General features: G+C 37.0%; 2 protein-coding genes across 2 annotated transcripts; one reads left to right on the top strand and one right to left on the bottom strand.

The window, feature by feature from the left end:
• The first annotated feature begins 210 nt into the window (after positions 1-210).
• CSN1b (COP9 signalosome subunit 1b) lies at positions 211-2,329 on the top strand. Its single transcript, XM_065218066.1, has 4 exons — positions 211-324; positions 488-802; positions 872-1,903; positions 1,977-2,329. Exons 1-4 carry the CDS (start codon positions 301-303, stop codon positions 2,055-2,057), a joined length of 1,452 nt encoding a protein of 483 aa, XP_065074138.1. The 5' UTR covers positions 211-300; the 3' UTR covers positions 2,058-2,329.
• A 27-nt stretch (positions 2,330-2,356) lies between these two features.
• On the bottom strand, positions 2,357-3,609 carry LOC135698176 (corepressor interacting with RBPJ 1). The gene is made up of 3 exons (XM_065218067.1): positions 3,452-3,609; positions 3,083-3,366; positions 2,357-3,008 (listed from the first exon to the last, which is right to left on the bottom strand). Exons 1-3 carry the CDS (start codon positions 3,521-3,523, stop codon positions 2,381-2,383), a joined length of 984 nt encoding a protein of 327 aa, XP_065074139.1. The 5' UTR covers positions 3,524-3,609; the 3' UTR covers positions 2,357-2,380.
• Positions 3,610-27,957: the final 24,348 nt, after the last annotated feature.

Raw genomic sequence — 27,957 nt, 5'->3', positions numbered from 1 at the left:
CGGGAAAAAAAAAACTTCATAGCGAAATATTTTCCCGATGAAAACAAATCACTGACACAATCATACTTTAGCAATCTCTATATATGTCGGCTTAATTTCTCTGCTGTGGGTTTCTTTCAGTGACGGGGTTTTATTTTCAACAGTTACCACAGTTGATTTTGTCGTCTCTTTCCTCTTTTGGCCGGAAAACTCTAATACCAAATTTTTGACAGCTAAAGCCGACATCGTCGAGAAAACTTTCGTGTCACAAAAACAAAATTTTCTTCATTGGAATATATTCATTATAAAAATAATAACAGTATGCCACTACCATTAATCGCACCGGTAAGTTCTGCGTAACGTGTTTAAATGTTTTGCACGTCGGTTAATAGGAAATTAGAACCGCCGAACCTCGGCTCAAACATATCACTCGCTCATTTGGTTATGATCCTTTGTGCGGTAATCCGAGTGGATGCGTTTCCTATTTTGAGTGTTTTTGCCTTTGCAGAATGCAGTCGAACCGATGCAGGTTGATGCTCAACCTGAAGATAATGAGAACAATGAAGAGGATATGTACATAGTGGAAAACCCATCCATTGATTTGGAGGTGTATGCCAATCAATACACCGGGTTAGCCAAGCTGCACCGGTTGATTTACATTGCTGACCATTGCTCTGCCCTGCGACTTGAGGCCCTGAAGATGGCCATCAACTATGTGACCACTACGTACAATGTAACGCTATATCAACATCTGCACAAGAAGCTGGCAGACATGTCCGGCGGTAGTACCCTTCCAGATGTTGCTGCTCAATCTAGCTCTCAGGTTTGGAGTTTGTTTTCAAATTTTGTAAAAAACTAGATTTATTGTGTTTTTTTTTTTGTATTTTTGTAGGACATACCGAGCTTCGATCAAGCATGGGTAGAAACCAAGAGTAAAAAATCAGCATTAAAGTTGGAGAAGCTGGATTGCGACCTTAAGAATTACAGAGCGAATTCAATTAAGGAAAGCATCCGCCGTGGTCATGATGATCTTGGTGATCACTACTTGAATTGCGGAGATTTGTCCAATGCACTGAAATGTTACTCGAGGGCTCGTGACTATTGTACTAGTGGCAAGCATGTGGTTAACATGTGTCTGAACGTCATTAAGGTTTCGATCTATCTACAGAACTGGTCACACGTTCTAAGCTACGTTGCCAAAGCAGAGAACACTACGGAAGTTGCGGAAAATGCCAAGGACAAGGAGCCCAATCAAGCGGTTATCACGCGCTTGAAATGTGCAGCAGGACTTGCAGAGCTGGCTACCAGGAAGTACAAGTCGGCTGCAAAGCATTTCTTGCAGGCAAACTTTGACCTCTGTGATTTTCCGGAGATGATTTCCACAAACAACGTCGCAATGTACGGTGGACTCTGCGCACTGGCAGCTTTCGATAGGCAGGAGCTTAAGAATGTCATCTCCAGCAGTTCTTTCAAACTGTTTCTTGAACTGGAGCCTCAGCTGCGAGACATAATTTTCAAATTTTATGAATCTAAGTATGCATCTTGCCTGAAATTGCTCGATGAAATCAAGGACAATCTGCTGTTGGACATGTACATTGCACCACATGTAAATGCGCTCTACACTCAAATTCGCAATCGTGCGTTGGTACAGTACTTCAGTCCATACATGTCGGCCGATATGCGCAAAATGGCTACTGCGTTCAATCGTTCTGTGGCTGCGCTTGAGAATGAACTGATGCAGTTAATCCTTGACGGACAGATTCAAGCCCGGATTGACTCCCATAACAAGATATTATACGCAAAAGATGCCGACCATAGGAGCGCAACCTTTGAGAAAGCCATCAACGTAGGTAACGAGTTCCAGCGGCGCTCACGAATGTTGGTTTTGAGAGCAGCCATGGTCAAGCATCATATTCATGTTAAGGTGAGTGTTGTTACTTCACAGGTACCTAATCCCAACAAGATAGCAATTTAATGTTTCCTAATTTCAATCCTAGAATCAACCCCGCGAGAGCAATCATGCCACGGAAATTCTGCCCGCTACGGGATCGTCCTCCTCGACGTTGGTCCGCAACTGATTAAATCTGAATGAGGAGTTTTTTTTTCGCTTTAAGAGGAAACCTAAATAGGCGATCGATTGAGTCACACCAAGTCCTAATACAAGATCTTGAAATCGTCCCCTGGCTGATAGTTGATCAGTAATGCTACTAAGGATACGATTAACACTGAATACGGCTTTCGAATTTGGCAGAGCAAACAGGAAGAAATCATACACTACTCTAATATAATTGATATGTTTTACCTATTATTAAAATTTTCAAATAAACATACTTCAGGATAATATAAAGAATGCTCTTTATGAGCTCATGGTGATAAGTTAATGACATTTTAAGGATGGAATTCAACGTCTTTTGCGGTCGCGTCGTGGACTCCTGGAGCGTGAACGATCACGGTCCCTTCTTCCGTTGCTGCTTTCTCCGTAATGTGGTGAACGTGATCGCTTGTGGAATCGTTCCTTATTGCTTCTCTTTCGGTTATCATCCTCCGAATCTGATTCATGTTTACGGTGAAATTTTTTGACCTTTTTCTTCGACAACCGCTTCTCTCTTTCGTCATCGGAATCGTCTGACGAACAGCTTGAGGAACTGGAACTTCTCTTTTTCTTGTGTTTCTTTTCTTGTTTATGGCGCTTTTCAATTTTTTCCAACTTTTTCAGCAGCTTTTTCTTCTGCTTCGTGGAGAGCGATTTAATGAAATCCGTCTCAGTCTGCACTTTGTCCATGCCTGGTTCGTCTACTAATTTGTGAGATGTAGCAAGTTCCTTAGCACTTCTCTTCATAGCAAGTCCATCTTCACGGAGACCCTGTTCTAAATCGTTCTTCGAAAGTATCTGGTTGGCTTCTGCCTCTGAATGAATCTTTTTGGCTTCACTCATAGAAAGACTGTACATGGTGCATTCCTTGTCTGTGTTGATATGCCCCCATTTGTGACACTTGATACAGCGAACGTTACGGACCTGTATGCCAAAACTAGAAAACATTTCAAGATTATAAAAATCCACAATCGATAGCCTCAAGAGCGCTATGGTTTAACTTCTACTTACGGTTGATCACGAATCTCCGTGTCTCCCTTGCAATAGCTCTCTCTCGGAGCGTTGTACTTCCGTTGCCATTCAAACTTGTACTCAGCTTCGTCGGTTGTTTCCTTTTCCCGCTCCTTCTTCATGCCCGGAGGGAGCTCGTACATGAAGTTGACACTTAGCTTATCCTTGCTTTCCTTGCTCAGCATAGCCTTGTTGTCGTGAAGCTCCTGCTCCTTTTCGTATTGATTCCGGAGTTCCTCTTGCTTTTTTTTGTAGGCTTCCGCCTGTTGTTCTGCCATCCATACCTGGAATGCATATTTTATGGTCCTGCGTATGAGTAATGTGATCCTAAAACAAAGAATCAAAATGATGTCCCATCCCTAAACATACCCGTTTCAGGTTATCCCTGGAGGCAGGATGGAAGAATTTTTTGCACATGTAATTATTGAAGCCTTTTCCCATTTTTAATAGTTTCGATAAGCAAATATCTGATGTGAAGAATAAACTTTTCGTTATTTTTCAATACGCTTTAACTTTTGCAGCTTTTTGTTACTCCACTGTGTTTATCGACAAACGTTTTGACACATCGCCGAGTTGCCAGTTTATTTATTTTTTTTCGAAAACAAATCCACTGTTACACGACCGGTGAGATCACCTCAAAATTCAGTGATTTTAAACTCAAAATCACAAAAATTCTATACGGCCATCTACAACAACTCAGCGACTGAGGTGATCCAAAAGACGTTTCTCAGTGGAACTGACAGCTAGAAATCTAGAGTGTGTGAGTGATCTGGTGTTAATGTTGCTGAATGGAAACATAAACAAAACAGAAATTCATATCATAAACTGCCAGTTCTACCAACAATCAATACGAAACTAACGATTTTAAATTGGCTCACTACTTGACTAGCCTATTGGTCCCAAGCAAACGATTAACGTACCCCATACTAGTCGAAATTCTACTACTACAAAATGTTTGTTTTGATTCGCTATGAAAATTTGACCGATAAAATGAGGGGTTAGTGGATTTTCGAGGGGTGAATCGATTAGTTTGGGACCGAAGAGAGTACCAGAGCTGAGCCAAAAAGTTGAGCACGTTATTTCGGGACCTTCTAGTCTTAGAGTTACCTCTATGGTTCTACCATAGAGGTACTCTAAGACTAGTAGGTCCCGAAGAAAGGTGCTCAACTTTTTGGCTCAGCTCTGGTACTATCTTCGGTCCCAAGCTAATCGATTCACCCCTCGAACATAGGAAAATCCAATAACCCCTCATTTTAGCTGTCAAACTTTCATAGCGAATCAAATCAAACATTGTGTAGTGCTAGAATTTTGACTAGAATGGGGTACGTTATTCGATTCTTTGGGACCAATAGGCTAGTCAAGTAGTGAGCCAATTTAAAATCGTTAGTTTCGTATTGATTGTTGGTTCTACCATAGAGGTTCTACTGCGATTTGTCAAAAGTTCTTGCCGGCACCGGTTGTGTAGCGGTAAGCGTGACTGCTTTCTCACCCCAATTGGTCTGGGTTCAATCCCAGCCGAGGTTGGTGGGATTTTTCTGAGGCATAAAAATCTCTGGTCACGTCTTTCTTCGGAAGGGAAGTAAAGCCGTTGGTCCCGGCCCATGTGTGTTGAATGGGTGCGATATCGTACGCAGGTGTGGAAGCTGCCTTCCTGCACATTCGATTGTCGTCAATGGATAGCAATCGATGTCCGTCGGTGATTGGCACTAGATTGCGGAACAGAGACCAAAGTTAAATAAAGGAAACAAGAAGAAGAAGAAGTCAAAAGTTCTTGGTAAACAAAAAAGTCAGCTGATCGCAACTGTCTTGTATAGTCGCTATATTTATAGTCTGGCGGATAGAATTTTGATCCATCAAAGCTCGGAACCAATTAAATATACTGTCGACCAACAATTGAAAAGGTACTATCAACTTTTATAAACAAAACGTTGATTATTCTTTCCTCGCCAATCGAACGCAAATTACCAGCTACATCGGATAGGGGAAACTTTCCCCAACCCAAAGATGGTGTTAGGTAGCGTAGACGAGCCTTGAGCCACGAGAAAAGGGTTGTTCTTAAAAGCTGATGTGCTCTTTTCTGTTGTTGGTCGTGATTTGCTCGATTGGTTCCGCTATTTGACAGCTCAATTGGTTCCTGACATTCTATCCACCAGACTATGAATAAAGCGACTATACTTTCTCGTGGACAGCCTTATTCGAGGTTCAATTAACCACTTCATTCGAGCAGATAAAATGACGTTTACTACCACTCGAACTTTGAAATGAAACATTATTTTAAGATCAGTCCGCATCGTGCTCTCTTGCCGTGCGGATCTATTTGCTTTTTGCTGAAGGAAGTGTTACTACTACCTAAAGCTACAACAAATTTAAACAGCACTTTTCAGTGCTCAACCTGTAAAAATTTTCTACCTTGTTCAACTCTTATTCCTCTTCGATCCTTGTTTGGACCCTACCCGAGGTAATCCTTCTTGGATATCGATTTGGAAAATTCCTCTTCGATCCTTCAGATTCTTATAGTAATCTGCTTGGAAGTCGATCTGGATAAAAATTTACTGCCGCCATGGCGCCTAAACGCAAAAGAAAGGGGCAAACTCTTGACCCCCCTTCTGATGAAATTAATTTGAGTAATCAATTTGATTTGCTCACGGATGATGAGAATGATCCATCATCCAAGAAAAATTCTAGTAAACTTTCCCGGCTTAATGCCAAGAAGGAAAAGATTCCCCCTATTGTGATAACCACTACCGATTTCCATGCTCTTCGCTTGGAACTTTTGAATTTCGTGAAAGTTAAGTTTTCACTACAAATTGGACGTCGGGGTGAATGCCGTGTATTGGCTGAAACCTTGGACGGATTTAAATGTCTTCTCAAGTATCTTACTGAGAAGAAGCACAAATTTTTTACTTACGACACCAAAACTGAACGTGTGTTCAAGGTTGTCATGAAAGGACTGCCCAGTGGTGAATCCCTGGATCAGATCAAAGATGAACTGGCAAAATTACTTGGAGTTGTGCCACTCCAAGTAATCAAAATGAAAATGAAATCCCGTCCTGGCGATTCGCGCAACGGGATTTCTAATGATTTTTATTTAGTTCACTTCAAGTCTAGTGAACTAAACAACCTTAAGGCCTTAGAAAAAGCTAGCCTTATGCTCCATGTCCGAGTGAAGTGGGAACACTTCAGGAAGACTGGAGGAAATTTCCAAAACCTCACCCAGTGCCGTAAGTGCCAGGGATGGGGTCACGGAACTAAAAATTGCTACATGCCAGCTAAATGCATGAATTGTGGTGATTCCTCTCACGCAAAGGACGACTGTCCTGTGAAGGAAGATCCTAAGAAATTTAAATGTTCAAATTGTGGTGAAAACCACAAATCCAATTTTTGGGAATGTAAGACTCGCAAAGCGATCCTACAATCTCGTTCTAACCGTCAGGTAGGAAACACTCCACGTTTCCGAACAGGTACAAATTCCTCTGCTGTTAACAACGGTCAGCGAGGAACAAATTCTACATTCGTACCCGTAGGTACAAATATCTCCCCTGCTTCAAATGTTTCATCTGTACCTACTCCCCTCGCTGCTAACAATGTTCAGCGAGTTAATGGAGCTACCTATGCTGCTATTGCAGCGGGTAGAAATTAAAATACTAACCAACGTTCTAACGGAAATTTTGACAATTTTGACTTAGGAAGCATTACTGCCCCCAAAATGGAATTTTTACAGAATTCATTAATTGACATGATTTCTGATATGCTTAAATCTAACTCCATGTTTGATGCTATTCAAACTGGAGTAAAATTTGCAAATAATATTGTCATGACTTTAAAATTCAGTAATGGATTTTAAAGCATTAAATATTGTAAATTGGAATGCTCGATCTCTTAAAGATAATGAAGACGAGCTTTTTAACTTTTTGAGAGTTCATAACGTGCATATTGCCGTTATAACTGAAACGTTCCTTAAACCTGCCCATAAGGTTAAGAAGGACGCAAATTACTTGATTTATAGAAATGATCGTCTTGATGGACCCTGTGGTGGCGTTGCCATCATTATTCATAGACGAATCAAACATAAAATTCTTTCTTCATTTGAAACCAAAGTTTTTGAAACTTTGGGAGTTTCTGTTGAAACAAAATTTGGACAACTTACGTTTATAGCTGCCTATTTGCCATTCCAATGCGTAGGCCAGCAAAAGAATTTTCTCAAGGGTGACCTCCAGAAACTTACCCGTCATAGGTCTAAATTCTTCATTATTGGTGATTTTAATGCAAAACACCGCTCATGGAATAATGTTCAAAGCAATTCCAATGGTAATATTCTGTTTGATGATTGTTCTGCAGGTTATTACACTATTCAATATCCAAACAGCCCAACATGCTTTTCTTCTGCAAGAAATCCCTCCACTATTGATTTGGTCTTAACTGATTCATGTCAACTTTGTAGCCAATTGGTTACTCATGCTGACTTCGGTTCTGATCACCTTCCAGTAACTTTTGAAATATCCCAAGAAATAATTTCTAATCCCAACAGCTCTACTTTCAATTACCATAGAGCTAATTGGGAGCGGTATCGAACATTTATGGAATATAACTTCGATCCAAACATTCCTTTGCAAACCAAAGATGAAATTAATTATGCTCTTGAATCTCTGACTACTTCTATAGTTGAAGCAAGAGCTGCCTCAGTACCAAAATGCGAGGTTAAATTCGATTCAATTATAATAGACGATGATCTTCAGCTCTTGATCCGTCTTAAAAATGTCCGTAGGAGACAATATCAAAGAACACGCGATCCTGCCATGAAAGTTATCTGGCGGGATTTGCAAAAACAAATTAAAAAGCGATTCTCTGCCCTGAGGAACAAAACTTTTGAAAATAATATTTCTAAATTAGACCCGAGTTCCAAACCCTTTTGGAAACTCACAAAAATTTTGAAAAAACCTCAAAAGCCTATTCCAGCGCTTAAAGAAGGTGGTAAAATTTTGATCACAAATTTGGAAAAAGCTCAGAAACTTGCTAAGCAATTCGAGAGTTCCCATAATTTCAGTTTGGGTCTTACTAGTCCTATTGAGGATCAGGTTGCTCGGGATTTTCTGAATATTTTCTCTCGGGAAAATATTTTTGATGATTCCTGGGGGACTGATTTGGACGAAGTAAGGTCTATAACTAAAAATTTTCAAAATATGAAAGCTCCAGGTGATGATGGAATTTTCTATATCCTCATCAAAAAACTCCCAGAGAGTACCTTGTCTTTCTTGGTAAAATTATTTAACAGATGTTTCCATTTGGCATACTTTCCTGATAAATGGAAAAATGCAAAAGTTGTTCCAATTTTGAAGCCGGATAAAAATCCAGCTGAAGCTTCTAGCTACCGTCCAATAAGTTTGCTTTCTTCAATAAGTAAACTTTTTGAAAAGATAATTTTGAATAGAATGATGCTTCACATCAATACGAACTCAATTTTTGCAGCTGAGCGGTTTGGATTTCGCCATGGGCGTTACCAATTTAATTCATTCAAACAAATCTGAAGGCCACTCAACTGGAGTTGCTCTTCTAGACATAGAAAAAGCATTCGACACTGTTTGGCATGAAGGTTTGATTGCTAAATTGAAAAAGTTTAATTTTCCACTTTATATTTTAAAATTAGTTCAAAATTATTTAACTGACAGAACTCTGCAGGTAAATTATCAAAATTCCAAATCTAATCGACTACCTGTTAGGGCAGGAGTTCCTCAGGGTAGCATTCTTGGGCCTATATTGTATAACATTTTCACTTCGGACCTCCCTGATTTGCCTCAGGGTTGCCACAAATCTTTGTTCGCTGATGACACAGGCATTTCCGCTAAAGGAAGAAGTCTTCGTGTTATTTGCAGCAGACTGCAGAAAAGTTTAGATATTTTCTCTTCTTATTTACAAAAATGGAAGATTTCTCCCAACGCTTCCAAAACTCAACTTATAATATTTCCACATAAGCCTAGAGCTTCTTTTTTGAAACCTAGTAGTAGTCACATAGTCACTATGAACGGAGTTCCAATTTCCTGGTCAAACCAAGTGAAATATCTTGGATTAATACTTGACCAAAAATTAACTTTTAAAGATCACATTGAGGGCATTCAAGCCAAATGTAACAAATATATAAAATGTTTGTATCCTCTTATAAACAGGAAATCCAAACTTTGCCTGACGAATAAACTTCTAATATTTAAACAAGTTTTTAGACCGGCCATGCTTTACGCTGTGCCAATATGGTCTAGTTGCTGCACTACCAGGAAAAAAGCACTTCAAAGGATTCAGAACAAAATTCTGAAAATGATTTTGAAGTTGCCTCCCTGGTACAGTACAACCGAAGTACATAGAATTTCGAATGTTGAGACTTTAGCACAAATGTCCAACAAAATAATTAATAATTTCAGGCAAAAATCGTTGCAATCCTCAATTGCAACGATTAATTCCCTTTATACTTAGATAAGATTTAGTTTTAGTTTTTAGTTTTAAGATATCAATTGTTATACTGACATGCAGGTTAAAAAACCTGTTTAAAATACTGAATTGCCAAGACATGAACAATGTAAAAACACTTAGATATATATCATAACAATTAAGGCTGGTACGTTACTGCAGTAACTGGAGCACCTAGGTTAAAATGAAATGTAATTTATTTTGAACTTGGAACAAATAAAGAGTTAAAAAAAAAAAAAAAAAAAAAAAAAAAAAAAAAGAAAATTTAAGATTTTTTCTTCTAGAACCTCGAGAAAAGTAGCCAAAATTTGTGCGTTTCACAAAAAAATAGAAATTAGTTGGTCCAGTTTTGTGAAATCGCTGGTAGAAAGTCACGCCAAAACTGCTTGACAAAGTGGTCAATTGAATTTAATCAATTGACCACTTTGTCAAGCAGTTTTGGCGTGACTTTCTACCAGCGATTTCACAAAACTGGACCAACTAATTTCTATTTTTTATAAAACGCACAAATGTTGGCTTTTTTTCTTGTGGTTCTAGAAGAAAAATTCTCAAAATAATGTTTCATTTCAAAGTTCGAGTGGTAGTAAATGTCATTTTAACTGCTCGAATGAAGTGGTTAACGAGCTTCCACATAACAGGAAAATGTCATATTGGTTCAGTGTAGGTAGACGGTTTGACAGTTCGATAGGTAGATTTTGGTTTACCGCGAGGTTTACCGTCTTTTCGAATACAATTCTTAGTGCTTGTAAACAGTACCACTGAACTGTCAAACAGATCCGATGAACAATAAGTTGGTTTAATCGGCCGTGTACATCCAAAACTACTAGAAGGCTCAATTTTCAACAAATTTTTTGATTGAAAATTGAGCCATATTCGAGTAGTTTTCACCGAGGTTTTCACGATATTTCAAAATTACCCAAATTTTGGTAGAACCAAAACTGAAATACAAATCAAAACTGAACCTACCCAAAAATGGGTAAGCTATTTTGGGAGTGACAAGTTTAAGGCCGGCGCATAATGGATAAGTTTTCAGGTTTTTTTAACAGTTAGCCCATGCGTTATATACCGGAAACTTATGCATTGGGCGCCAGCCTTGACAAATGGACAACATCGACTTTGTTCACTCAAATTTGGGTAGTTTTGAAATAGCGTGTAACCTTTAAAATTGACTTAGATTTTACTCAAAATAGTAAAAAGTGAGGATACTGAAAACATAGAGTGTGGCTCTACGCTGCGAAAATTCTGCATTTTAATAGGAGTATTATCAACAATCAATACGAAACTAACGATTTTAAATTGGCTCACTACTTGACTAGCCTATTGGTCCCAAGCAAACGATTAACGTATCCCATTCTAGTCAAAATTCTAGTACTACGCAATGTTTGTTTTGATTCGCTATGAAAGTATGACAGATAAAATGAGGGGTTATTGGTTTTTCCTATGTTTCGAGTGGTGAATCGATTGCTTGGGACCGAAGAGAGTACCAGAGCTGAGCCAAAAAGTTGAGCACTTTATTTCGGGACCTTCTAGTCTTAGAGTTACCTCTATGGTATTGGTATTATTGCGGGGTGCTTTGGTTTTTAGACTGATGTGAAAATATTTGATAGTTGAAAACATATGTTCACACATAAAGTACAAAGGGAATAGCAGGTAAACAAACCAATTATTCGATATGCCACCCTACACACTTAGATTTTTTCGCCGAGATGGGCACCACCGAGCAGCTCGGCATTTTATTTTGCTGGATCTCAGTGAAAAACTTGCCGAGATTCAGCTAACAAACGGGAATTTTGCAGAGATCTCAGTTAACAAACATATTTTTTGCTGAATTTCCAGCAAAATAAAATGCCGAGCTGCTCGGTGGTGCCCATCTCGGCAAAAAATCTAATTGTGTAGAATGCGCCCTCGCTACATGAAACTGTAGCATCGAAATGAACCAATGTATGCTGAAAACGGTGTGAACATTTTGTGGTGTGACAAAATTATTCTGCTGGGAATCTAATTGGGAGCAAAATATGCAATAATAGCAGTAAACTATTTATTTTACGATGAGTTAACTGAAATTTGATCTGGATTGGATGGATTCTATAATAAAACCTAACGAAAAAGCCCCAAAAGAGCGATCACTTCTAGCAGATGCCACAACTCCGCCTCTACAGTGGGTGCCTGGCCTATTGTCTATAATATCGTAGAGCAGCGGTTCTCAAACTTTCTTCGTGAATTGACCACTTTGTGAAGCAGTTTTAGCGTGACTTTCTACCAGCGATTTTACAAAGCTGGACCAACTAATTTCTATTTTTTTATGAAACGCACAAATGTTGGCTACTTATCTCGAGGTCATAGAAGAAAAAATCTCAAAATAATGTTTTATTTCAAAGTTCGAGTGGTAGTAAACGTCATTTTAAGTGCTCGAATGAAGTGGATTAATTGATGTGGAAACCTTATTCCTTATAGATCTTACTATCACTTCGAAATTTCAGGAACCCAAATTCCAACTCCCATATACAGTAACGAAACTGGAACTTCACGTTTCCTACAGTGCAGCAAACAGGGAGTTTCATTTTCACGAGCGATGTCTGAACAGTGTCCGAGATTTGGGCGCTAGAAATCTTGAAGTGATAGGGCTTATCAGCCATCATGAAGGCCATTTGTGGACTCTTCAAGAAATCACCTTAAATGCAGATGTTCTAAGGTCAAAATGATCTGAAATTGCTTTATAGCGCCTAAAAAGCCATGGAATTTAGCTGCTTGAAACGCCAAAACAGCCAAAAAGCCGAATAGAAAGATAAAAAAAAACTAGAAACCATAAAGTTGTGTCAAATCAACTAATTTATTCAAAAACGGCTACATTTTGTTCTGCTAGCTTTATGATGTCAATGTAATGTAACAAATTTTCAAATTAAAAAAAATAAATTTTTAAAATTTGCTTCAATGAGCAACTGTTGCTAATAAGTGACAAAAGTGTGTAGTAAATAACACAAAGCGATATTTAGAGATATTTCAATACAAAAGCAAATGTTACGACAGACACGGACGAGCATAAGAATGTCGTAGACAAAACATTCACATTGCCAGACCACGCTGTATGATATTTTATTTTGAGAGATTTACAACTGACAAGAGAGCCCACGCACATTAGATCCGGATAGGAGGCGTTGCGGCAAAGTGACAGCTAAATCTATTGTGTAACTGTCAAATTTACGTCAACGCAACGCAAACGGATCTAATGTGGGTCGCCCTTTAGAGTCAATCTGGTCTATACAAGGTGTGGAATTGTAGGCCTTAGGCCGTTCGCAATGCTGTTGTATTTCATAAGGACTGTTTCAATTTGAAACTAGAACAGAAACGCACCTCTCGCAATGCTGAGTTGCAGTTTCATTATTCGAGCACTATTTTGCACCAGATTTGCAACTGCTCGACTATTCTGTTTTATTTCTGAGCGAGTTTGAAACACGAATGGAACTCTGTTTCAAATTTCTTTGGATATGTTGAAGATGTTTCGATGAGCTCCACAAACAAAAACCGAGGAACTTCATAGAGAACAGTAAAGTTTATGGAACTTGGAACAAGCATCTTTTAGAACTGTGCGTTGCGCTGATCGTGTTGCAGTTTTATTTTTGACAGTTTCAAATTATAGAATTGACGAGTAGTTTAAAACAATTTTGAAACTCAGCATTGCGAACGGCCTTAATGCATTGGTGGTCATTTTTCACTCGGCTTTCAATCCGCTTCGCACGATTCGTTTATTTTGTTCACTCAATCATCTTTGTAGTGACATCATAGCGTTTGTTTTGATCGGCGCTTGCATAGGAAAATTAATATGGATTATAGAATCTATGTATGTTACCAAAATTTATGAATGGTCTGCCACTAAATGTTGAGATAATTTATTGATTATTGAATTATCACACTATCTACCATGAAAAAGCAGCCTGTTTGTGAGTTTTTGCCTGTTTCAAGTAAGTAGTTAGCATAAAATAAAAATTGCCTGCTGATATTTCGCGGCGACTTTACAGAAGAATACAATCAAGCAAAATCATCATGCAAAAATAGCTAGGATTTGTTTTACTTCTTATTTCGCAAATTTCCTTTCGAGTGTTATGACGTCGTCACCATCGTCTTCCGCAAAGTTTATACATTTTTCCCTCTACCAACACATATGTCAGGGCTAGATCTCCACACCTTGTATAGACCAGGTTACTTTAGTGAGCTTTTGCGCTCTCTTTCTCCATTAAGCTGGGTTTAGACTAGGCACGTCAAATGATCAACTCGGTTGAATTCAATTAACCACTTCATTCGAGCAGTTAAAATGACGTTTACTACCACTCGAACTTTGAAATGAAACATTATTTTGAGAATTTTTCTTCTAGAACCACAAGAAAAGTAGCCAAAATTTGTGCGTTTCATAAAAAATAGAAATTAGTTGGTCCAGTTTTGTGAAATCGCTGGTAGAAAGTCACGCCAAAACTGCTTGACAAAGTGGTCAATTGGCTTAAAAAGTTGAGCCAGGTTCAACTTTTTTTAATTCAAGTGAGTTGATCAAGTCAGTTGAATGGCATGGTTCAATTCGCGTTCAAGTCAGTTGAATTCAACTGACTTGATCAATTGAATTGTCCTGTCTAAGCTCAGCTTTACACTCTTTGCCTGCAATCAGATATCCAAGTACACAGCGAGAAATGCACGCTTTAGGCACCCATACATCACAAATGTTCTTCTAATTTAAACTCACACATTCAAAGCGGTCTGCAAGTATGATAACGTCCAAAGCGTACCAGACTGCTGTTTCCGTGTTGCTCCCGTTTGACGCGTGACTGCTGAAAGTTTCAATTACAACTAGCGGTGCACCATGTATTGTGGAAAATTTGTGGTATGTTTCAAGAGGACATAGAAGTTCTGCTTGGCTAACATCAGGCATTGACCATTCACAAACTTGCCATCCGCCACCCAAAAAAGCTCGCTTTTAGGTGCACTATTTAACTAATTTTGTCATGGTAGTGATATCGACATGCTTATAAGAATAGAAATCAATGCATTAGGGATTAGGCAGACCATCCGAACCTAAATGTAATCCTTTGTGAAGCAAATCAAGGTCGAAGATTTAATTGAGCCACACTTTAAATTAGTGTATTCATGGCCACTTGTGGTCTGGCGTAAAGAAGTACAGCTATAAAGTGACCATAAAATCTATAAAAATCTAAACGCATTTATTTAAATTATTTACACCTGTGTCGTGCACAGGTTGCACATGTGGACGCGACACCACTGTGTTTAGAGTCCAATTTTTTTATGATGAGATAGAAAAAAAATATTTTACTTGTAAATTTTCTCAGGAATCTACAGATAAAGTGATCTTCTTGGATTTTCTGAATTGGATTCCTAAGAAAAAGAATTTTTTTTAGGTTTTCTTTATTTTATTCAAATTAATAAAAAATCAAAACACAGTTTTTTTCGGGTCTTCAAACTTCACCATCAGAACATCAGAGCATCAGAAAAAATGCGGGAATCATAGTTTTGAGAATTTAATGATGGTTACGAAAGATTCAAGGAGCTTCTGATAACTACAGGATACGTCTGAAAATTTCAAAAACATCCAGAACTACGGAAACAGCTTTTAGATTCTTAATATTAGGTTCCAATGCTCGCAGGAAAATTTCAAAAACTGTTTCATCAAATTTAGGAAAGTTGCAAGAACTTATCAGAAGTTTAAAGATGTTAAATTACTTCAATAAAGTCAAAAGCTTTTAAGGGGGGTTTCGTTAACTTCGTGGCTCTTCTAAGAATTACGAGACAAACCAGCCCAAGGCTGAAAGTCTCGTGAATAAAGAAAACTAAACCAAACTCTTCTAAGAATTTCATAATAGTTCCATGAATAACAGGAAAATTGTTCTATTTAGAGAATTTTAAGGCAGTTACAAATATGAAAATAACGAGAAATTTCAACAAGTTAAAAATATATAGGTTTTTAAGGAGAACATCAGGGAAGTTAAAAGATCTCAATAAAAATGTCTGAAGCGCCAATAAATTCAAGGAACTGCAAAAAACGCCGAGATTTGCTGGGAAGGATGGTATCGAAGAGGAGCTTATTAAAATGATCCCGGGTCAGTTCAGCTGATTACTTGTCTGTACTGACCTGTCATGATCTGACCTACTTGGGTAGGGTAGTGAATTATGGCCAGTATGATTATTGCAATCTTATTATAAGACAACTGCTTTTGATATTATTTAAAATTTATTCAAAATTAGACAATAGGTAATTGTCGTTCAACAATAAGATTCCCCAGTGTCGTGCGGCTGTCGCTTAATTTCCAAAAGTTCTTCGGTTGAAACGAACATAGGGAGTTGAGCATCAATTGTAGATTGTGAATTGTCTGACGCATGTTTTTCTACCTCTGGATTATCAAATGATCTGATGCATAGACCATTGTTTCTTCTTAATTTGTCGGATGAAAAATAGGAAGCCACTTCAATGTTTTTGATTGTTTTGTGTTCGAATCCGTGATCCACGTTCGAGTTAATAGAATGGGCTTTTGGAAGCATTATATTTTTTTTGGGATAACGTTTCCTATTCTTCAGAGCCAGCTTTATCATGATCGAATCAAGTAATTTGGCTTTGTGGAAAAGTTTCTGCCATTCTTGTATCCATTCTTGACTGATAACTACCACGCTTTCTTGACTACTGGTAGACAAAATAGAAAACGATGATGCAGGAGACGGTTTGAAAAAGTTCTTGAATTTTCTAAATTTCATCAGAGTGATGGGAAGGTTGAAAGAAATGGGCCTTGAAATAAAATATTCAGTGTAATTATTTTGAGGTTTTCAATCATTTCATAATACTTACCATCGATAGAAAATAAATGTAAAAATTGTCACTATCAGGATACAACAAATTTGTTTTACCACATTCATCAACTGGGAACCTGATTTCGTTTCATCCTCTTGCACTGCTTCTGGTTCATTCCTTTGCACTAGTTTTTCGATAATGGGATATTTAGTAATCATGAATGATGTGCATGCTTCTAGAAACAATGCCTCTATTATGTCGAAGCTAGTGTTGTTTGCCATTTTGAAATAGCTTCAAATGGTTCTGATTCCTGATAAACAATTTGATTGGTGGGTGTAGTTTTGGTTCATGGGCTGCTTAGACATTAAATAATAATTAACCACTTCATTCGAGCAGTTTAAATGTCGATTTCTTCTATTCTTTAAATGAAGATTTTTTCTTCTAGAACCACGAGAAAAGTAGACAACATTTGTGCGTTTCATAAAAAAAAAAAAAAAAATAGAAATTAGTTGGTCCAGTTTTGTGAAATCGCTGGTAACATGTCACGCCAAAACTGCTTGACAAAGTGGTCATTTTTTTGCTATTTATACTTCGTACATACTACAGTGAGTCCATATTTGTGCAGTCTGAGACATCTGGCGCTCAGGGGCATGTCACAACTTCGTTGTATGGCATACTATCCTTTTAGTATAGAGCATACGGTCATTTTATTGTAGAAGCAAATTATATGATAGATGGTATATTGCCTCGCGTAGTTGAAGAACCTTGAATTTTGGATGTTGTTCAAATATGTTTCCTTACTTCTATGTTAACTGTCAACGAAGAAAAAAAAAATGATTATAAGTTAATCCTAACTTCCAAAGCAACGGATAATCGGGATTACTCCGTTAATTGGAGTGAAAACGTTACAAATAAATATAGCCGTTCTTCCTGTTTACCCTATTTGGATTGCCCATCAATTTTGCATTCATGTTAATCCTGCATTTAATGATAAACAATGGGGCATATCGCTCCGTTGACAGTGGGGCATATTACCCTTTTGGTGAACCGTAGTAAGAAATTAATCATTTTACAGCAAATGTAACATTTCATGTCATTTTTTTTTTCAAATGACGCGATTTTTCAATCACTTTTATCACTTGAACGCTTATTGTAATGATGCAAACAATTACATCGGAAGGAAGCTTTTCAGAATTTAGTTTTTATTATTGATTCTAGAACTGTTAAACTTGCATAGTATAGTGCTCTCACAAATAACTTGAATTGACCATCATTGTTGCATTTAAATAAACATTATATTCATAGAAATGCAAGGGGGCGTTTTATCCTGTTGTTAAATTTCCAACGACATTAATCGTTTTCTGGACCTAGTCGACACGTGGTTATTGAAAAATGCGTAGCCAGAGCTGATTAGAAGATTATGGTTAGAAGCGCTATCTTTTTTCCAGCCTCAAGAATACTCGTTTTCGATTTTCGACTGTTGCAGATATAGTCGATTTGCTTCTCGATATGTCCTTCAAGGAAGACCCATGGTGATCCATGACCGATGTTGAACATATTCCCCAAAACTCACTATGACTTGCAAACTTTTCCTTTGGTGAACTTCGTGAAATGTCGCGAACTTTATCAACCTTGTCCATCACTCGCTCATAGTCCGCGATTTTGGAGCCGAACATTCCTTAAACAGTCACAATATCGAACCTGCAAAATGCGTGCAGATGCTATGAGCAAGTTCGCTTCTCGGCAACGGCGTGCTGTGTCGATACTGTACATGCATTTTGAAGGCTCGGTATTAGTCATATCAATTGGTCCAGGTAATGCAGAAGTGTAATTTTGATAATCTTGCTTTTAGAAGGGCGGCTGTTTGTGATGCAGCCTTTTATAAATCGGCCTTTCGTGATCCTTTTGTGTATTACAGGTTCCATATTCTTCCTGGCTTTTCACGCTTCTTAAGCGAACGTTTTGATTCTGCACTCAACTTTGTGTTCTTTGTTGTATTGAGAGATTTCAATGCCAATAAGTATATGATTTTGTACACTGTCTGACAAAAAACAATGATACTCAAAACCCGCATAATTGTTTACAATATCTATTATAATTTTACCGGTTATGTTATTATTAACTTTATAGATCCTTATTTCAAATAAAAGACTAAAGTGGTAATTTTTATACGATAGATGAGGAGATGAAAGTATAGAGTTGATAGTTCCGTTAGAGTACGGCAGTATCAATTACTGCCATTGGTCAAAAGGTACAGTAGCAGCACCTACCCTACTCATGTCCAGGCATGGAAAATCATTTGCATTCATTTCGTGCTTACATTTACATTCATTTGCCCCTAACTTTTTTTTATCAACAGAACTCCGTAAAATGATGTTCAGAGCTTTTGTAGGTTTTGTTGTTAACTCCAACTTTTGTCAGCAACTTAAATCCGTATCAATTATGCATGACGAACCAGAGCGAATCGAAGCCACTACTGTTTTTCAGTGAATGTATTTTACATTCACTGAAAAACAGTATCAAGTTCTGCTCGCTCTAATTCATGATGTATAAGATTTGAGTTATGAGCAAAAGTTGTAGTTAATAACAAAACCTACTAAAGCTCAAAACATCATTTTGTTGATGAAAAAAGTTAGAGGCAAATGAATGTAAATGAAGGCATGAAATGAATGTACATGGTTTTCCATGCCTGCTCATGTCTACTCGATCACGATCTCTCTTCAAGGGGGGAGTTTGGTAAAGAGAAAGATCAACCGACTTGTACCTTCCTCAAAGTTGTCCTTGCTTGCTTTCTACTCTCTATATGTACAATTTTCACACTGCTGTACTCTAACGGAATAATCAACTCTATATATACTTTCATCTCCTCATCTATCGTATAAAAATTAACACTTAAGTCTGTTATTTGAAATTAGCATCTTCAAATATGTAAATCGTTAACTTCACGCAGAAGTAATACAAACAAAATAGTTAAGCAATATACCTAAAATAGAGTTCATTAGCGGCGCCGGTGGTGTAGTGGTAAGCGTGATTACCTCTCACCCCAGCAGGCCTGTGTTCATTCCCAGTCGGCGCCGCCGGGATGTTCTGAGGCATAACATCTCTGATCACGCCTTCCTTCGGAAGGGAAGTAGAGCCGTTGGTCTCCAGTTCATGATTTGATGGGTCGATAGGCAGGGTCCAGGTGTGGGAGCTGCCTCCCTGGCGTCGGTAGCATTGGTGTCCAGCACGGAAAACAAGATCGACGGAAAACTAAGTTAAGGAAAAAAAAAATAGAATTCGTCAATATTACAAAACCATTAAAAACTATACTAAACTAAACAACTTAAACAACACACTTAGACATAACTAATTTTACACGTGATGGAATCCATCTTTGACATAAAGGATCAGACGTAAACAAATATGCCATGTAAAATTAAGTGCTCCAAGACTGAAAAGTTTGATACTCGACGAAAAGTACTTTTGATTGAGTTGAATTTCGTGTGTGTTATGACTCAATTTAATGTCAAAATTGACGATCCTATATGTCAGTCTCAGAGCATCTAAATTTACATGATTCTTTTTAAAGTGTGAACTTAAAAACTACCACTTCCGGGTTTGAAAACATAACATCATAAATAAAGCCTAAACTTTACAAAAGAAGTACGCATGTATTTTATCTGACTCATATCCAGTTCACATTATAGCCTGTATTTCGTAATATAAAGGATGCATTCGATAAAAATGGCGCATACATAAACAGCTGTAACCTTTTAACTATTATACTAAATGACTTTACTAAATTAAATCAATGCGATAAGCAAGGAAATTCTTTTGTAATTGTTGCTATTGACTCATGGAACCAAACCAATGGCAAATTGGAAATGTTTGACAAATCATTGCTCAACAATTTATCGATGGATTTAAAATCTATTGATACCGCATTTGGCGTAGCTAGAAAATTTATCTGGAGGGGGCCAAGGGGGGTCTGTTGCATTTATTTTAACGTTTTCTAAGAGACGCATCAACTCGCTCAGAGGTTGTTTTTGACCATCTGACGCCCATTCAGACTCATAATCTTTTCTGACTGTAAAACTTGATCAATCCGTAACCTCTTCTGAATAACAAAATGTATAAGCTTACTAGGCTCTTAGTACTCTTTTCCATTTAATTCTTCTATTCCTATTTCGTCTGCTCATAAGCATTTACAATTCCAAAACTTGATCAATCGTTAATCTCTTTTCAGTAACTAAATATTTGAGCTTATCAGGCTCATAGTACTCAGCTGAGAACCAAAACTACAAACTCATCAGAAAAGCGTTAAAAATGACAGAGAAGCGATAATAAGTTTGCAGATTATCACAGAGGACGGATTTCACGCCAACTCGTCTTCGGAGTTGGCAGCACCCTCTCAGAACCTTATGAAACTTTGTGGGTGTGGAGACTTAGCAATTTTAATCAACTTTGAGTACTTATTTTTTTCAAAATTTATCTCGCCTAACATTTGATAAGGGTCAAAGTTTTTTGTCGATTTTTTTTTCAAATCGATATAGCTTAAAAATGACAAGCCCTACAAAAAAGTGATGTATGGCGAACTTTTAGCAAATAATCTGAAATTTTATAAAAAAATTTAAATTAATTAAAAAATTGGTTTCTACACTCTAAAAAAATATATTTAAAAATTAAAAGTCATTTTCATGTTAATTTTTTTTTAGCGTGTTTCACTCAAAGTCGAATAGTAATACGCGCACAACCTTATTAAAATCCGTTGAAACTTAATGAGCATAAAGATTTTGACCTTTTGATAATCTGGGCGTGCTTAAAACAAAAATCTAGCCTAACATTTGAAAGGGCCTAATACAGAGGATTTTCCTGCATTTCGAATGGTGTTTTAATAAATGAAAACTCTAGTGTTTTTGTTTAGTGCATAATTTATTTTCCTATAATTCTCCATACATAATTTGAGTTTTTCATTGATTATTAGTCTATCGGAAACAGAGTGAAATTTTTCGGAGTTTCCTTTGAATGTGAAAATCGCTTAGTAGAAATTATGTTTTGAGAAATAGGTACAAAACAATGAAATTTTTGTGTACCAGGTATAGTTTTTACATGACTGAACAGCTCCTTGAGTTCATCGGACATCTTTGTGTATTGATCATTTGATATGAAGCAGAAGTTCAATTTTGTTATGCTTGTATCTGTTTGTTTAACTGCCCAGTCATACAGTTCTTGTGGAGTTGTGATTGTGTTTCCATAATCTCGAGCAAGACTTGCTCTCTTTGCCATTCGTTTGAGAGTTCCTCCAATTGCGTCACATGGGCCTTTCCCATGAGACGTTGCAAAGAAGTGCCATTCTGCTTCCAATCCATACTTGGACTTGAAGTTGCACAAACTGGCAAAATTCTTTTTATTTTTGTAATGAGCCGCTGCTCCATCTGACATGAAAGTAATTTTTGTGAAACTAATAGATTGTTTAATGAAATCTAACAATTTTGATATAAATAATTGAACTGCTATTGTATCATGGGTCAATACTTCTGAAATAATAATAAAGCTTAAATTTTCCAACCTGTTTTCTTTTATGTAGTAAATTTCGAAAGGATGTATCGTAGCTTGATTATTGTTCCAATGATACCCCTGTGCTGAGTTTTGAATAATAAATGAATAATTTTCAGAAAAGTCGCAAATCACTAAAATTTCACCGTTTTGAAGAGAATTTTTTTTATTACTTAGGTAAGATGATTGCTCTTTATGAATAAAATCATGGGTTATGAGCTTTTCAACTTTTTCCGTCAAATATTGAACAAACTCATCTGCAGGTTTAATAATAGTTTCCAAATTACAACGGTCGGTAGTCAACCACTGTTGAAATAAAACTTCTTCCATATCATCTGCTTCTAATACTGATGAAAGTTCCCTCACGATACTATCTGTGGAAATGCATTCTTCACATGTACGATAAAAACAATCTATGGTTCTAATAGGACTACTGCAAAGTATTTTGTCTGCAATTTCTTTATATGAATCAAATTTTACACTATTAATAATCAATTTAACATTTTCATGTATAGTACAGACACATACATTATGTGTACCTGTACTATCCAACAGTATGCAATGCTTTGGTCGGAGCTGAGTGAACGAAGTAAATCCGATTTTAACACTTTTGTATTTCTCTTCAAAAATCATAAAAGCCTCTTTAAGAGACATCATCAATAAACGTTTCTGAACATGCTCTTTATATCCATTTCGATATTCAGAAACATAATCATTACTTCCTGGCATAGGCCTACTAATATCATCACTGTCAAAGAAATTTAAAACAATTTGTTTTTCAGTATCATTAAATCCATGACCACTTCTTGCTTTCTTACTACAAAGAATACCTTGTTCTCTGACTAGCCTTTTCATCTGTTTCACTGTATGATGGGGTGCATTAAACTCATTAACTATTTGATTCACTGACCATGATTTAGGGAGCACTGATAACACTTTTAATTTGTCATTTGTACTCGTAGAAGGCAAATTAAATTTCTCCTTTAACTGCATGATCATTTCGTCAAAATCATTTGATTTGTTGACATCGTCTGAATCCATCCCAAATATATTTTTACGCACTGCCTTTGTGATCTCTGCAGATTTTTGAACACGATAATTCATACTGCTCATACTTCTCGATGAAATTGGTGATATTTGTAAGGTTGAAGCTATACAATTGAATTGTTCCACATTATATGGACCTTGGATCTGATCCGCTGATGGGATTGATTCTAGCGATGGATCTGTATCTGTAAAATTAAAGAAAAGAAAAAAAAAAATATTACCACACATTAATATATAACGCTGTTAAGGTGATAGTACCATGAACGGGGGTGGTTTTAATAATAGGGGTAACTTTGGTAATGCAGCTAAGCCAAAAATTTATGACTTAAGGCACATCGTACGCAATATTTTGGATAGGAAACCGATGTTCCCTTCCAAAATAATGAATACGAAGAGCATTAAGTCATAACTTTTTGGATTAGCTGCATTATCAAAGTTACCTCCATTATCAAAGACATCCCCGTTTACGGTACATCGAAGCCGCATCTGAATTTTCCCCATGTTTGTGGAGCACGAGCTGCATAAACCGCATATCGTACAGTCGTGAAAATTTGATAGATTGTTCACCGAGGTTGGCCTACCAATCGATCAAATTTGTACGATAAGCGGTTCATCCAGCTCGTGCTCTAAAAAAATGTTGAAAATGAAGTTGTATCTTCGATGTACAATCCTTAAACCACACAGTTGAAACAGTTAAAGTTATTATTATTTACCTAGTGTATCATCAAATTCCTGATGTTCTGATTGCTGATGACTTGTTGATGATTGCGGCTCTTCAAACTTCCGAGCATGGCTTGATTCTTTTCCATCCGATCGCCTCTTTTTCGGGAGAGGTGTCCTATTGTGCACTAAAATTCCACGACACGATTCACAAATACGCATTGTTACATCCAATTGATGATCAAAGCCCCATGAATGTATTTTCTCTATGAGACTTGATGATAAATTACGTAAATTATTGCGGCTGCAATTGGGATTGTTTATGTTGGCACTACATTGCACCCTTTTAATAATCAATTCAGCAGATTTTTCCATTGTTGTATATATAAACACTTTTTCGTTTCAACAACTATGCAGCACTACACTTTCAACAACTATGCACTACAGCAACTATGAGCATTGTTGTGATATCACCAAACTTAAATATTAGATTATGTCGGTAGAAACAGACTGCGGTGCTTTAAGTTTATACCTTATATCTCTCATGTGACTACCTGCGTTGTTATATAACTGCTATATAGCAGGTAACTTAACGATTATTTTAGGCATGCCTTAAATAATCGTTAAGTTACCTGCGCTATTATATGTATTCACTTGAGAGATGAGGTATAAACATATATGCATATTGCTTACTAATGGACACACCTAATTCATAAAAATAAATGAATGATTATTTTTCTAATTAAATTAATCACAAATACATGAATTGAAATCTTTTCATGAATAAAACATACTAAGTGATTTTTACTTAGTTTACCTGTTGATTTGGAACAATTTGAGGGTGGTTTTATAGAAGTTGGATAGAGTGTATGCATATATTATAATACAATCCATCACAGGAAAGTGCAAACCATGCTGAGATGGCTGTTCCTCATTAGAACGTTTTGTTCTGAACTCTTATTGGACGATTTGCAGGTAACTTCTCTGTACCCTTTTCAAATGTTAGGCTAGATTTCGCCCAGATTATCGAAAAGTATACTCATAAAGTTTAATCGAATTTTAATAAGGTTGTGCGCGTATTACTATTCGACTTTGAGTGAAACACGCTAAAAAAAAATTAACATGAAAAAGTTGTTGTTCGAACAACTTTTTTTCCTTAAAAGCGCCCACTTTGCGATGTATGAAGAAAAGTTAGGTAATTATATTGCCTTTCATGAGAAAAAATATCAAGCAAATCTGAGGGGTGCCATTTTTGGGAAAATGACTTTTAATTTTTAAATATATTTTTTTAGAGTGTAGAAACCGATTTTTTATTTTATTTAATTTTTTTTATAAAATTTCAGATTATTTGCTAAAAGTTCGCCATACATCACTTTTTTGTAGGGCTTGTCATTTTTAAGCTATATCGATTTGAAAAAAAATCGACAAAAAACTTTGACCCTTATCAAATGTTAGGCGAGATAAATTTTGAAAAAAATAAGTACGCAAAGTTGCTTAAAATTGCTAAGTCTCCACACCCACAAAGTTCCATAAGGTTCTGAGAGGGTGCTGCCAACCACTGGATGAGTTGGCGTGAAATCCGTCAGAGGCAAAATGTTCAAACATTACTGCCGCCGACAGAGTTATAATAACTGTTTCAAGAAAAACGAAAACAGATTCTACATTTTCAAGCGAACAATTTACTGTTTTGACATTCGATGGAGGAAAAGTCGTAATCAGGAGCGATTGGGGTGTGTAATATTGTCGTGGTATACGGGACGTGAAGCTAATTTCGAACTTCGAAAACGATGACAGAACTGAAAAGCGTGGGGTAAATGAAGCAGATAAGCGCTTTACCTCTCTTTTTTGAAGGGGTTTGAACAAAAAATGGAAAAATTTCTGTCGAAGATGTCTTCTAAATTTATTCACCTTTCCATATGTACCGTTGGATTTGATAAAGAGTCACATTTTTTTGAGATATTATTTAAAAGCTAATACTGCTTCTTGATTCTAAATTCGTCCTACGAATTTAAATTCCGTCCAAACGCAGTGAAACGCCATTAGATTTTCATCGTCCTACGGATAAACGTGGAAAAAGGGGTTTCAGGGTTACTTTCACTCACTTGCTATAAAAGAATGTTTTTCGGTATTATGAAATCATGAAATAGTATAATGCTAATTAGTACTTGTAAGTTACAAGAAGAGGCCATGAAGTATATGTTTGACACATAAAATCTTTGGTTAGTTGAAGATGCTAATTTCGAATAACTGACTGAAGTGGTAATTTTTATACGATAGATAAGGAGGAGATGAAAGTATAGAATTGATAGTTCCGTTTAGATTACGGCAGTGTGAAAATTGCATATAGAAGATAGTGAGCTAGGACAACTTTTAAGGAAGGTACAAATCGGTTTTATCATCTCTCTTTACCAAACTCCCCCTTTGGAGAGGGATGGTGAGGGGTGTCTACCCACCCCCCCCCCCCCGCCACCACTGGCAAAAAGAGATGATCGCCGACCGTGTGTTCATTTTTAGTAAACAGGGCCCCGCTGTTGTGTCACTTTTTGTCGAGTGAGTGAACTCAAATCTATCCGACTCGTCTATTATTACAAACGATATATTTCGCCTACTATCAATCTCTCTAATGAATGTCTGCATAATAAACGATATATTTGTCCTATTCTATACACCCCTTTCCTTATCTACTCTATATTCATCTACACAATACAAAAACATGCCAATTTAGATGGTTTTCGAATTGATAATCATTTTTTGAATTTTCGGATTGTTTACAGGAATAGTAGAACATTTAGACGAGAATTAAAATAAACCATCTCGTTTCAGTTCTCTCTAAAAGAAATGTGCACTCAATCCGATGGATGTTGTTCCAGCGATAAGCGGATTATCCTCTGGTATTTACTTTCCACAAAGCATGGGACCAAGTGAACACCATTCAAATCCATTAATGCGTAACAGGATTCGTAAAAATTTACTATATAGGCATACACTTTAATTTCTTTATTTTTACTGAGATTTATTGTAATGAATACAATCACAGTGCAGCGCGTAGCACGGGAAACGAGTGACACAACAGTCACATTATTTTCTTTTGCATTTGTCGTAATGAAAACACACAATGGGGGCACATTTCCATTTAAATTAAAACGATTATAATTTCAATTCGCCAAAATGCACATTTTCTGCAAGCAAAAAATGAAAGCAAAAATTGTATGTGTACGTGTGTTTCCAATTGTTATCTTACCCGACCAACTTATTGGATCTCCAGGAAGGACAGGCAGTCAGGCATAGCTAGCGGAAAACTTCATAATTAAATTTCACATCAACATAATTATTCACATGTTTTGTTGTTGATTCCGCAGCCGACCTAAGGATATTACTATTCTTCTTTGCAACCCAACCGGATGGGTGCAAGGAAAAGGTCGTTAAGAAATGTTCCCGGTTCCAGTTTGGTGCCTCTCATGGTTATGTCACTTATTGCGTTAGGTTTTGTACTCTTGTTTATGCACTCCACGTCCACGTCGTAGTCGTCGTCGTTGTCGCAGAGCAGATTGTGATGTTGTTTTTACTATCTCTCTCAGTGGGCGCACAATATGTCGTTCATCAGTGAGCTTGGTAGAAAAAGTACCTCTATACTCTTGCCAAGTTTCAACCCGCGCCTGTTGACACTCTTGCTTCAGTATAACCGGTAAAACGAACTTGCAGAAGGCAGCAGCACATAGTGTGCATGCCGCAACGTTTTGTTCCTCGCGCAGAGTGTGAAGCCGTTATTATGCAAACGGAATCAGCCCCAAGAGCAACAATTCACTTCGGTGGCGTAGAATAGGCAGAAGCCAGTAGTAATGGAACTGGCAAAAACTTAATTTAAACAATCAACAAGTCGAAAATGATTATAAACTTGTTCCGTTGTTAGGTGCAGGACAATGCAAACACGAAAAAAAAACTGTAGTAATTTGCTCTCGTTCTGTCTATGTAAGATAGTAATTTGCTAATTTGTGAAAACGCTTATCAAATTTGCCCAACAGTTGAGCTCAACTGAAATTGGAATGAGAGTATATTTTGTGGAAACAGTTTAGAGTGATTTTTGTCCAGGCTTGACATCGTATATTCCGTAGGTATATACAGCTATTTCGATGAGCACTCAACTTTACGCTGTGAAGGTTTAGTTTTTATCAGGAACGTCCATCCTCTTACTCTAGTTTCAATGGAGGTGTTTGGTCTTTTATCGGACAACACAGTCAACAATTTCTACAGCACAGTGTTCACTAATGCTCTGGGGTGATATATATGAAATGCAGTGACTAGCTCAACATAGGGCTATCGATTATAAATCAGGTCAATATTATATTATCATCCTAAAATTTGAGCTCATTTAGTGGTAATTTGAAACGGCACT

Source organism: Ochlerotatus camptorhynchus, unplaced genomic scaffold, assembly GCF_037179485.1.
Source record: "Ochlerotatus camptorhynchus isolate MF236.1 unplaced genomic scaffold, CSIRO-AGI_Acam_v1.1 ptg000083l, whole genome shotgun sequence".
Taxonomy (NCBI): domain Eukaryota; kingdom Metazoa; phylum Arthropoda; class Insecta; order Diptera; family Culicidae; genus Ochlerotatus; species Ochlerotatus camptorhynchus.
The sequence above is the reverse complement of the archived record's forward strand: the minus strand, read 5'-3'. Positions and strand labels throughout refer to the sequence as shown.

Excerpts from the sequence above, each read along its gene's own strand:
- CSN1b (XM_065218066.1), top strand. The coding sequence starts at position 301 with ATGCCACTACCATTAATCGCACCG. Across the intron at positions 325-487 it reads CACTACCATTAATCGCACCG|AATGCAGTCGAACCGATGCA; the intron begins GTAAGTTCTGCG and ends TTGCCTTTGCAG. Across the intron at positions 803-871 it reads CTGCTCAATCTAGCTCTCAG|GACATACCGAGCTTCGATCA; the intron begins GTTTGGAGTTTG and ends GTATTTTTGTAG.
- LOC135698176 (XM_065218067.1), bottom strand. The coding sequence starts at position 3,523 with ATGGGAAAAGGCTTCAATAATTACATGTGCAAAAAATTCTTCCATCCT. Across the intron at positions 3,367-3,451 it reads CCAGGGATAACCTGAAACGG|GTATGGATGGCAGAACAACA; the intron begins GTATGTTTAGGG and ends TATGCATTCCAG. Across the intron at positions 3,009-3,082 it reads ACGGAGATTCGTGATCAACC|TTTTGGCATACAGGTCCGTA; the intron begins GTAAGTAGAAGT and ends AATGTTTTCTAG.